The following is a 13,243-nucleotide window of genomic DNA, read 5'->3' on the forward strand; positions in this document are numbered from 1 at the left end:
AGACTCCCTCCTCAGGCCCTACGCTACCAGCACTCCCAGCTACCTTCAAGACACCACTGACTTCCTGAGGAAACTACAAGCCATCGGTGATCTTCCTGATAACACCATCCTGGCCACTATGGATGTGGAAGCCCTCTACACCAACATTCCACACAAAGATGGACTACAAGCCGTCAAGAACACTATCCCCGATAATGTCACGGCTAACCTGGTGGCTGAACTTTGTGACTTTGTCCTTACCCATAACTATTTTACATTTGGGGACAATGTATACCTTCAGATCAGCGGCACTGCTATGGGTACCCGCATGGCCCCACAGTATGCCAACATTTTTATGGCTGATTTAGAACAACGCTTCCTCAGCTCTCGTCCCCTAAAGCCCCTACTCTACTTGCGCTATATTGATGACATCTTCATCATCTGGACCCATGGAAAAGAAGCCCTTGAGGAACTCCACCATGATTTCAACAACTTCCATCCCACCATCAACCTCAGCCTGGTCCAGTCCACACAAGAGATCCACTTCCTGGACACTACAGTGCTAATAAACAATGGTCACATAAACACCACCCTATACCGGAAACCTACTGACCGCTATTCCTACCTACATGCCTCCAGCTTTCACCCTGACCACACCACACGATCCATCGTCTACAGCCAAGCTCTGCGATACAACCGCATTTGCTCCAACCCCTCAGACAGAGACAAACACCTACAAGATCTCTATCAAGCTTTCTGACAACTACAATACCCACCTGCGGAAGTGAAGAAACAGATTGATAGAGCCAGAAGAGTTCCCAGAAGTTACCTACTACAGGACAGGCCTAACAAAGAAAATAACAGAACGCCACTAGCCGTCACCTTCAGCCCCCAACTAAAACCCCTCCAACGCATTATTAAGGATCTACAACCTATCCTGAAGGATGACCCAACACTCTCACAAATCTTGGGAGACAGGCCAGTCCTTGCCTACAGACAGCCCCGCAACCTGAAGCAAATACTCACCAACAACCACATACCACACAACAGAACCACTAACCCAGGAACCTATCCTTGCAACAAAGCCTGTTGCCAACTGTGCCCACATATCTATTAAGGGGACACCATCACAGGGCCTAATAACATCAGCCACACTATCAGAGGCTCGTTCACCTGCACATCCACCAATGTGATATATGCCATCATGTGCCAGCAATGCCCCTCTGCCATTTACATTGATCAAACTGGACAGTCTCTACGTAAAAGAATAAATGGACACAAATCAGATGTCAAGAATTATAACATTCATAAACCAGTCGGAGAACACTTCAATCTCTCTGGTCACGCAATCACAGACATGAAGGTCGCTATCTTAAAACAAAAAAACTTCAAATCCAGACTCCAGCGAGAAACTGCTGAATTGGAATTCATTTGCAAATTGGACACTATTAATTTAGGCTTAAATAGAGACTGGGAGTGGCTAAGTCATTATGCAAGGTGGCCTATTTCCCCTTGTTTTTTCCTACCTCCCCCCAGACGTTCTGGTTAAACTTGGATTTAAACTTGGAGAGTGGTCAATTTGGATAAGCTATTGCCAGCAGGAGAGTGAGTTTGTGTGTGTGTGTGTGTCCCGGGGGGGGAAGGGGGGGTGAGAGAGCCTGGATTTGTGCTGGACATGGCCCACCTTGATTACCATGCACATTGTAGGGAGAGTGGTCACTTTGGATGAGCTATTACCAGCAGGAGAGTGAGTTTGTGTGTGTATGGGGGTGGAGGGTGAGAAAACCTGGATTTGTGCTGGAAATGGCCCACCTTGATTATCATGCACATTGTAGGGAGAGTGGTCACTTTGGATGAGCTATTACCAGCAGGAGAGTGAGTTTGTGTGTGTGGTTTTTGGAGGGGGGTGAGGGGGTGAGAGAACCTGGATTTGTGCAGGAAATGGCCCACCTTGATTATCATGCACATTGTGAAGAGAGTTGTCACTTTGGATGGGCTATTACCAGCAGGAGAGTGAATTTGTGTGTAGGGGGGTGGAGGGTGAGAAAACCTGGATTTGTGCTGGAAATGGCCCAACTTGATGATCACTTTAGATAAGCTATTACCAGCAGGACAGTGGGGTGGGAGGAGGTATTGTTTCATGATCTCGGTGTGTATATAATATCTGCTGCAGTTTCCATGGTATGCATCCGATGAAGTGAGCTGTAGCTCACGAAAGCTCATGCTCAAATAAATTGGTTAGTCTCTAAGGTGCCACAAGTACTCCTTTTCTTTTTGCGAATACAGACTAACACGGCTGTTACTCTGAAACCTGTCACCTTAAGTGATCACTCTCGTTACAGTGTGTATGGTAACACCCATTGTTTCATGTTCTCTATGTATATAAATCTCCCCACTGTATTTTCCACTGAATGCATCCGATGAAGTGAGCTGTAGCTCACGAAAGCTTATGCTCATATAAATTTGTTAGTCTCTAAGGTGCCACAAGTACTCCTTTTCTTTTTACTATTAACTTTGTCAACCAAACTTGCAATCTCATAAAAATATATATCAGGTTAGTTTGACCAAAAACCCATGTTTATTGGCATTAATTATATTACCCTCCTTTAATTCTTTATTAATTGTGTCCTATATCAGCTACTTCATTATCTTGACTTGGATCAATGTCAGACTGACATACCTATTATGACCCAAATTCATGTTCCCAAAAGTTCAGTGCTGGATTCTTAAGGAAGCATCACAACATTCAGGACTTCTCACCATCACCTTCTACTCTGTGCATGAAAAGCAGCACAGAAAATGTCGTTCTTGAAGATTTTTCACTTCATAACTATATTTTGAAAATTGTCAAATAATAAAGCTTAGACTGCAAGTTGAATTTTACTGCAAGTCTAAATTTAAAAGATATGATTTTGTAGCAGCAATATTTCACAAATAATAAAAAGGAAAAATTATATTTTCAGCCCTTTGCCCATTTTTTAATCTTCCTTCTTATTTCCTGATTTGTATTCATTTTTACCTCTGTCAACTGGTTTCTCTATTACTGTTATTTTTTCAATTTTATGGTATTCTTGAAGCTTACTCTTTTCTCTCTTCCCCTTCCAGCATTTTAGTTTTTCATTCGTTAAAAAAATGTTTTTCCTTTTCCTTTCTCAACCCTTTCTCCTGAATGCAGGCCTTTAGCTTGCATTAACAGGTAAATATTTGGAAAGGGAAAAGAATCACAAAGATTCCTGAATTTTCTGGTGATGAGCACAAAAATATTTCAAATTCTTTCTTCAAAGGCTTCCAGGAACAAAGAAGCTTTTCTCAGACCACTAGCAAATCCACCAGGTTCAAATGAACTGTCTTTGCCAGCAGAGATGAACTAATGACAGAACAGAACAGTCTTACAACGGTAGCCAAATATGTTGAGAGAACAAACATACCCTTGACATCATAAGAAAAAAAATCACAATTTATCTCTTTAATAACCATCTTCAAGGGAAATTAATGTTACTTTGTCCTTTGTGCAGAACAGTAATTGGATTGTGTGTTTCAATTATATCTGGCAAAGGCCAGGGTATTGAAATACTTCTAAATATTAGATTTTCTTATCCAAAAATTAGATTTTATTGGCATTCTATTTCTGAGATTTCTTCATTAAAAGCTTCATTAAACATAAATCTTCTTTCCACATAGCAAAAAGCTAAATTTTAAAAGGATCATTTTAAAAGATTTGCCCTCCCACTGTTTATGCTGAGAAAGAGTTACATAATAAGGCTAGAAGCTAACCTGTCTTACCTAGGATGATTTTCTGCTATTTGCCTGAACTCAGTGTCCCAGTTCGGCCTTCCATAGAAGGTCTTCTGTCTCAGACCAGTAATTACATCCATCTTTTCATCATCATGTAGAGCTATATGAGTAGCCTAAAGCAAAATTTACAGCAAGACAATAATTTTAGAATCGACAATGTATATGCTGAGTAAGAAGTAAAGTGATAATTCAGTCTCTAAATAAAAGGTGGAAATATACATTACTCAGGGGAAAAAAAACAACAAAACTTATAATCATCATCAGAGGCCAGCACTCTGGCCCTTAAAAAAAAAAAAGGTGGGCAGGGGAGGACAACATTTTCAAAAGTGCCTAAGTGGCTTAGAAGCCTAAATTCCATTTTCAAAAGTGACTTAGGTACATGGGCACCTAAGTCCTATTGACTTTCAATGAGACATGTTCCTAAGGCTCTGATCCTGAAAGGTATTTAGGTGCCTTTGAGGATCTGGGCCTAAGTCACTTTTGCAAACAGGACTTCGATTCCTAAGTTACTTAGCAGCTTTTGAACATTTCCCGGTAGTTAAGCAGGTGATAACCATTTTAATGTTGAAAAGAAATGATTTGGGAAAGGAAAAACATAAGTAGCCAAGTAATGGTGATTTTTAAATAAATAATAGAAATTATATGCAATATAGGAATTCTATGTGTATCCAGGATGTGTGTGCTTTGAATTTTCACTTGATCACAGAGGAGCCGTCAAAGAGGGTATGCACAAGTGGTGCACAACATTCTGCCACCACTTTCATTTTTGTATTTGCAGAGAAAAGAACCTGCTTAAAATATTCTGAAAAATATTCCACCTCACACTTTCATATGGCATATACATACCATCATTAGCGGTGGCCAATGCTTTACCAATAGCATACTTTATGATATCAGACAAGCAGCAATAACTTTCCTTTGTTAAGATGAAAAAGGAAATTTACTTGCAAGTAATTCTGCTTGCCATTTTCCATCCCCTTATTCCCCCAATATTCTCCTTTCAGAAAACATTATTGAATCACCTGTAAGCAAGGAGGCAAAGAACCAAAGTTGATATTGAGGATTATCCACACCCACTTTAACCTAAGTTGAGAAACTTCCAGAACAAAGGAAATAGACGTATTTCTAAATTTGATATATAATAACTCATCTGTCCAATGCTCGGTGTACACAGACTTAAGCTCCCCAAGGCAGGGACCATCTCTTCTTGTATGCTTGGAAAGTACTTAGCACATTGTAGGCACTATAGCAAACCAGTACATAAATACATAAATAATAAATCAATTAACAAGACCATGTTAATTGATATTGCCATACCAGCAGAAGAAACAAAAAAGAAACAAGAAGAGAAATGGAAAAGTATGAAGAACTCTGCCACGAAGTGGATTGATGATGGAAAACAGAACAAAGACGATTACAAGAGCACTTGGAGCAATCCCTCAGGGTATGAATGAGCAGCTCAGGAATATGGTAGATGTGCAAAACATCACGATTAATGATCTCCAGAAGCCAGTGCTCTTAGGCTTTGTGAGGCTATTAAGGAAAGTCAAAAGAGAACCAGTACATTTGAGCACCGAAAATGCAGAAGTTGTGTGGACAGTTTAACAAAACTTTTGACTACCCAAACCTACAGAGTCAGTTTGTGGTCAGGATTTATTGGTGACTCATGGGAATACATTTTTGATGGTAGCTTTCCCCTCTTTATGCTTAAAGATCTTGAATCTTGAAGGCTATTTGGTAAAAAAAAAAAAAATCCCTGTAATGTCATACTGAGGGATAATAATAATTATACTGTAATATAATTAATACTATTATAATTAATACACATTATTTGATCCAACATAGCAATGCGTATGTTCCTTTTTCTCCTAAATAATATACATGATTCCTATATGTAGACAGAAATAAGGCCTTGGGTTTTTTTTCAAGTTACATGCACAGAAATACAGTTATGTGTATAATTTGCATGCAGATTTACTCTCTCTATAGGTTCTTATATAGCACCCATTACTGCATAGGTATTTAAAAATCAAACATACAATCTCTCTCCATTTTCCTCCCTCTGTAGGTAGGAGTAACATGTTTGTTTGTATTATAGGCTATCATTATTATCCTTGTCCAGAATTATTGAAGAAAAGCTAAGTCAAGAAATTTGTTTGGAATTTAGTTCCGAATGTGGTGTAACCTGAGGTCATTATCTTTTGCAGGAGTGGATTCCATAGTCTGGATCCATCCCTTATGAAAGTTCCCTCTCTTGTGCTCATGAGTGTCCCCTGTTGCTTGACAGCTTCAGTCTTCGGGTGAGGCATAGCAGTCACAGGAGGTCATGGTGGCAAAGGGAGATGTGGTCTTCCTGCTAGCTTGGGCCAATCTCATGGAGGGCTTTGAATATCATGGCAAAGGACTTGAACTGGAGTCTGTTCAGTGGAGAGACAATGCAGGGACTGGATGATTTGCTCATGGCCAGCTGTGCTGCTCAGCAGATGGTGGCTGCATTCTGTACCAAGTGGACCTTTTTCAATATTTGTGAATTCAGTCCTAAGTATAATGAATTACAGTAATGAAGCCTAGATGTCTCAAATGCATTGCCAGAACTGGGTTTGAAATCTTGAGACACAGTTTGCTGATCAGCCACAGATGGAAGAGGGCTTGTTTGCCACCATATCTCTATTTGGCCATCTGGTGGCAGTGAAGAATCTATAAGGACATCAAGACTGAACAAATTTAACAATCTGAAGCCATATGCCCTCAGAGGGGGAAGAAGTAAATTCTCCGAAGGGATTCTTGCTTTCTAATAACAGCACCTTCATTTTGCCTGGGTTTAGTTTCCGTCAACTGCTCTTCATCCAAATGTTGTTCTCGGCCAACTGCTGGAGGATAGCCTGGAGAGAATGCTGGTTTTGTTCTGTGTAAAGGAAATCTAAAGCTTGGTGTCATCTGAGTATTGCTGGTATTTAGGCTAAAGTTGTCACACAGTCTCCACTAGTGGTTTCCCAAAGATATCAAGTAAGATAGGGGAGAAGCTTAAGGCCTGTGGGATTCCACATGTGAGAGCTCTGGAGGTCGAGGAACTGTTACCAATTACAACCCTCTGTGTTTGGTCCGAGAAGAAGAAAGCCATTTCGCTGTACTTCTTTTCACCCCTGCAACCTTTTGGAGGTGGGATAACAGTATCACTGCTCAGTGGTGCTCAGTTGTATCACATGCCACAGAAAGGTCCAACATGAGGAGTACAGATATCCACCTCTGTCTATGAGCTGGAGGTCACTCACAAGAGCAAAAATTGTTTGTTTCTGTACCATGTTCTGGTATGAAGATTCAGGGTACTGGCAGCTTGCAGGTGATGGTGACCATGTGTTTTGTTAGCTTCTTGATTAGCTTGTTAGAAAATAGATGGTAGATAATAGATAGTCTGTGAGTTTGCTAACATTGAGGAATGGCTTGTTTAATATTGGTCAGACTGTTGCATGCTTTAGCATGGGTAGTAGATTTTTCTCTCCAAAAGAAGTTTTCACAGTCTTTGTTAGATAAATGGTATAATTGCTTATCAATCTTTTGGGGCTCATGACCCATTTTTAAATGTTTGTGGCCTGTTGCAACGCAGTAAATAGTCTGGGGATAGAGGCCCTGGGATGGTTTCGGTCAGGTCCTGTCCTCTGGGGGAGTTTCAGGGTTCCCAGATTTCTACTGCATTATTGCCCCAAAGTGACTTAAAAACTAGCTCCAAAGTAGCCCAATCTGTTGTTTGAAACATTGTTTCAAACAAAGTAGGAGGGTGTATGGGGGGGGGTTGCTGGAGGGAGTACCTATGGCCTCACACTCAAGGTTCGGGGGGGAAGTGTCACTCTCTCTGGCTCCCTGTCATGGTGGTAGCGTGGCTGGCGCAGGCCTGGGACTCAGCGCCAGCCCGTCAGTCAATGCCTCCCTGCAGGCCTTTCCCCCTCCCCAGGGTGGGGAGCTGGGGCCTGGTCCTGTCACTCTCCTGTCCAGGCTCCGAGGCCCTGAGGTGAGGAGGTAGCCCAGTTGAGAAGTACTTGCTGGCTCCGCTTACCTGGTAGGCTGGCCAGTTACCACAGAGTGGTGGCTCCTGCAGCTCCTGTGCTGTGGGGCTGGCTGGACTTGACTCTCAGCTCTGGGCATTGCAACCTGTGGGGTTGCAGCGCTGCCCAGGTCTGGCCCTGCCCCGCTGACTGGACCACATGACCCTTTGAAACATTCTAGCAACCCAGTTTTGGGTCCTGACCCACGGGTTGAGAAACTAATAAAAGAGTCTGTTTGGACTTGTGTGTGTGAACAACTGTACACATAAATTTTGAAAATCAATCCCATAATGTTGAAAGCATCTCAAGTCATTACCTTTTTAAACAATCCCTGAGGGAAAGTGGAAAGGAACTAAGATGCGAGAAGACCAAGGCTACAAGACCAAGAATGATTTGTGGTATATTTTCTCTTTTTTAATTCTATACGAGTCCTTTTATTACATGGAAAAAAAATAAAAAACAGGAGGAGAGGTTTTCCTTTCCTGCATCTAATGTGACTTGACTGACCAATTAATAAAGCAGAGAGAAAGGAAAGACCTGTTTGGGGCCAAATAAAAAGGGAAGAAGCTGAATGAGCCTCCTTACTCTAAGTGGTATGCAGATCTCAAAGTGGGATCTATCAATGAAATTTAAAGTTGGCAAATTTAAAACTGATCAAAGGAAATACATTTTCACATAGCACACAATTAACTTGCAGAACTCATTACTCTCCAGCCAGGTTACTAATTTAGTTCGCCCCATTCTGAGGTAACAGAGTCCAAAGAAATATATATAGTTCCATGTCCTCACAACAGGGAGGGCCCTAATTTCCCCAGCTGAGCCCTCTAGGTGGCTCAGCTTCGCCTTGGGACTTTCAGCATCTCTACCTTCTCCTTACTTCTGAGAGGTGTGTGTGGAAGAGAGGTTTTTGTACTTTCCACAACAAGGATAGTTGGCAGGGGAGCCTGGGCCCTCCCACTGTATTGGGCTGCAACCAAGAGCCCTATTAGAGGCAAAAATATCAGCATACTGAAGTGCCTTGAGGCTGCCTCCCTGGGCCACTTCCTATTGTTTGCCTCCCCCCAAGTCTCAAAGTCCAACTTAAGATAGCAAAAAAGACAAATCTGACCCTTCAGCCTAATTGATAGCCCCTTCCTGGCAGCAAAGGCTTTTGTAGTTCCCTTGTTCAGGAGCTCTTAGGATAGGTCTGTCCTCCTACGCTGACTGCCCCCTTTTTAGCTATCTGGCTCCCTGTAAAGCCCCTCCTCCAGCTGAAGCAGGTTCTGCAGGTATGGGGGGTGGGGGAAGGCTGGGAATCACCTGGGCTCAGAGCTGCTCCTTAACCCCTTCAGTTCCAGTATGGGGTTTATACAGCCCATCACAATGGATAACAAAAATATATTTTTTACATACAATAGTAAGGATTTTAAATGCAACCAATAACCATGGAAGGCATTCCACAAACCATCATGCCAACATCCAACTTAGGGTTCAGAAGAAATTTTCCATGCTGGCAAGTTTTCTTCCACCTTACTCTACAGCAGATGGTACTCACGACCTCCAGAGATAGGATATTGGACTAGATGGACCACGGGTTTGATCCAATAAAGCAATTCCCAAGTTCCTATTTTCCTAAAGCTAAATTGGAAGTGGGATCTCTATTTACAGTTCTTTGTCTCCTTGCTTCCTGTTAATGGATTTAAAATGGTGTGGGTGTGGAAAAATATCACAAAAGATTTAAAAATGAAATTTTAGGAGAAAAGAAACCTGTTTATCAAATACTTCAAAAATTTATAATAATTACATTAATTCATCCATTTCCTTGTTCCTGTTTCATATGCTGCTATACTGGAAAAGTAAAGTACATTAACTCAAACCCATTTCATTAATACCTGACTTTCATCCCAGCCAGTAAGAAATATATGGTAACTTAGAAAATGGGTTTTCCCTTTCTCAGCCATTTGTGTTTCCAGCAAGAACAGGAGATCAGCAAACCACTCAAAGGCAGATGCATCTCGGCAAGTCCAATAGAAATAAACCTGTCAGGTAAAAGTAACAAGATTCAACAAGCCACAAGCTTTCAACAAGCTTTCTATAAAGCTCTTAAATTATTTATGTTGAGATAAGTGGTTAATCTTATAGCATGCTACTGTACTCCAGTGGAAATTTAAACACAATCCCATCTACATTTGACATTGTGTTTCTTTGTATGGTTTTAAACACCTTTTTCTTCTTAAAAAAATGTGAGTGAATGTTAGTGAATTAAAATATTAATGCAGACAGGCAACATGCAAGACATCTAACTCTGTCAATGCATCTCAACACTGGCTTACAAAACCTAACTCTGCATTTTTCTTGAATAGAGACTGAAAAGCCTATGAAACTCTGCAGTGATTTCAAGATGTGATCAAACAGGGACTAAGATGAGACCACCACACTCAATTTCATTCATCCACTAAGAAAGGTATTCTATTTTGTTGAGATTTATACTATGCCCATCACTGTGGTATTGAACTCTGGTTCCAAAGATGAAAAACCTGTGAACTAGCCCACTCTGTCCTTTTAGTCTTAAGGTTGCCGATGCTGTGTTGAGTGCAGCATTAAACATCTATGCTCCTAAACAAAACTCTTAATTAAATTAATTATGGTTCTCCATTTATTATAGGTGGGGCTGGTAATGCCACCTACTATTAAGGTTGCCAGACATTCCAATTATAAGATTTTGTTTTCAGTTGCTTAGAACATTGCCAAACTTTAACCATTTGGGCTGAAATTTTCTTTGCTGTGTGTCTGCCCCAGGATGATTTTGGCGGGGGGCAAATTTCACCCAAAACGATACAACTGTTTCCAAAACTGAGGCTAAGAGGAAAACATGTTGTTTTGCCCATGTTAAAAAAATTCTTGAGACCTATTCTTTGCAATGCTCTAGTGCCCTCAAGTTATAGAGAAGAGAATTGAAATTTGGTAAGGGGCGGGGGGAGGCTTTGTGTCAGGGAGGTGCCTTTTGTCGTCCTGTGACAATCCGCTTAAATTTGTCCAAGTTATAAGCCTTTGAAAAAAAATCACAGATTACAAATGTTCAGTAGAACATTACTATAGCTTAACAGCTAAAAACCCTAAAGATTCCTTCCGCACCATGCATGCTCAAGTCTCTGACCTCTCCTACTGCTGAATGGACTGCGCATGCCCCATCCCTACAGAGTGACTGTGCATGTTCTCGCCCCTTACAGCAGCTACACATGGCCAGGCTATGCATAGGCCACCCCCACAAGGCAACTGAGCATGCTCCAGACTCTGGAGCAATGATGGGCAACCTGTGACACCTCAGGCCGCCCTCAGCTCCCATTGGCCAGGAATGGCAGACTGTGGCCACCGGGAGCTGCGAGCCGCCATGTCGGTGGATGGTCAATTTAAACAAACTGTCTCGCAGCCCACCAGCGAATTACCCTTATGGGCCACAGGTTGCCCACCACTGCTCCAGACCCTCACAGCTCTTCTGCGTGACAGGACTGCACATGCGCTATTCTCACATATTCCATCCCCTCACAGCTTCTACATGTGAGTGGACTTTGCATGCACCATTCCCACAGAGCAACTGAGCATGTACCAGCCAAGGGCTACACGGTTGAATCTGGACTTTCCCGGTAATTCCTGGAAGAATCCAATGCACCGCTACAGACTAGGGACCGAATGGCTCGGCAGCAGTTCTGCGGAAAAGGACCTAGGGGTGACAGTGGATGAGAAGCTGGATATGAGTCAGCAGTGTGCCCTTGTTGCTAAGAAGGCCAATGGCATTTTGGGATGTATAAGTAGGGGCATAGCGAGCAGATCGAGGGATGTGATCGTTCCCCTCTATTCGACATTGGTGAGGCCTCATCTGGAGTACTGTGTCCAGTTTTGGGCCCCACACTACAAGAAGGATGTGGATAAATTGGAGAGAGTCCAGCGAAGGGCAACAAAAATGATTAGGGGTCTAGAACACATGACTTATGAGGAGAGGCTGAGGGAGCTGGGATTGTTTAGTCTGCAGAAGAGAAGAATGAGGGGGGATTTGATAGCTGCTTTCAACTACCTGAAAGGGGGTTCCAAAGAGGATGGCTCTAGACTGTTCTCAATGGTAGCAGATGACAGAACGAGGTGTAATGGTCTCAAGTTGCAGTGGGGGAGGTTTAGATTGGATATTAGGAAAAACTTTTTCACTATGAGGGTGGTGAAACACTGGAATGTGTTACCTAGGGAGGTGGTAGAATCTCCTTCCTTAGAGGTTTTTAAGGTCAGGCTTGACAAAGCCCTGGCTGGGATGATTTAACTGGGAATTGGTCCTGCTTCGGGCAGGGGGTTGGACTAGATGACCTTCTGGGGTCCCTTCCAACCCTGATATTCTATGATTCTATGAATTGCTGCTCCAGGTTGGGCTAAGGCCAGGCACTAGAGCTGAGGGCTCTCACTTACCCTCTTGATAGCACCCAGGCAGCATGGAAGAGGAAGCTGTCTGATTCAAATGCAGAAGAAACAAAAGCCAGACCAGTAGGATGGGAAATAGTTGATTGGGACACAAAGTGTGGTGAGACGAGAACTAGCTGGGCAAAGACAGTGAGACTGGGCAGCAGGGAAGGGGAGACTGGGCCTGGGAGCTGGAGGGGAAGATGGGGTTGTCTGGGGAAGGAGACTGGGATTGGGAGCAAGTGAGGGAAATGTATGGGGCGGGGGGAGCAGGTTGCAAACCAGCTGACTGGGGGGAGAATAGGGAAAATTGGATGAGGAGCTAAGAGGAAGTGGGATTCAGAGCCAGTGAGGGTGGGGGAACCAGAGATTGGCTGCCTTGCAACCTTAATGTTTTTTTAATGTATTATTTGTATAATCCCCCAAAGTGTACTGGACACTTTACTAACCCATAAGAAGCCAGTTCCCTCTCTCTCAAAGAGTATACAATCTAAGAAGAAAAGAATGGCACAAGGGATGTTAGAAGGGATACAAAGCTATAAACAAAGTCAGAAAAGTGATCTTTGGCTCTTGTTTTGTTGTGTCCATGATTTTTATACTGTTTTGGTCTTTTTAAAAATCCTCTCTCTCCTTCTCCTCACCATGCCCCAGTGCCTTGACCTTTAAATATCAAAAGGAAGTCTGACAGGTCTGCCTAATGTGTTTTGTCTCAAACACAGCACATTTTGAAAACATGTTAATTCCACTTTCAAATTCAGCAAAACAAACTCTTAATTCTAGTCTTGTAGCCCCACAGTTTGTCCACTTAACTGGGCTACTTCTTAAGTATTACTACTAACTAAGCTTTTCATATCCTTGAATAAATCACATTCTATATGTAATAAATTTGTGCTTTGGTGATTGCGATAATTTGGCATTTACAGCCCATGTGTGTAGAATGAATAGGGGTAAAGTTTTGTTTGAGATATGCTTATGGACGGTGAGGATTTGAAGCTTTGTGTAGAGGA

The 13,243-nt window shown here is 42.3% G+C and overlaps 1 protein-coding gene across 1 annotated transcript in view; it reads right to left on the minus strand.

Moving 5' to 3' along the window:
- The window catches only part of NOX3 (NADPH oxidase 3), a 62,675-nt gene that overhangs the window by 6,985 nt on the left and 42,447 nt on the right, over nucleotides 1-13,243 (minus strand). The window contains exons 11-12 of the mRNA XM_077811802.1: nucleotides 9,686-9,832; nucleotides 3,763-3,887 (exon numbers count right to left, since the gene is read on the minus strand). Of these exons, the coding sequence (XP_077667928.1) occupies nucleotides 3,763-3,887; nucleotides 9,686-9,832 (272 nt within the window). The remainder of the gene's footprint in view (nucleotides 1-3,762; nucleotides 3,888-9,685; nucleotides 9,833-13,243) is intronic.

The sequence above is a fragment of the Eretmochelys imbricata genome, chromosome 3 (genome assembly GCF_965152235.1).
Source record: "Eretmochelys imbricata isolate rEreImb1 chromosome 3, rEreImb1.hap1, whole genome shotgun sequence".
Lineage (NCBI taxonomy): Eukaryota > Metazoa > Chordata > Testudines > Cheloniidae > Eretmochelys > Eretmochelys imbricata.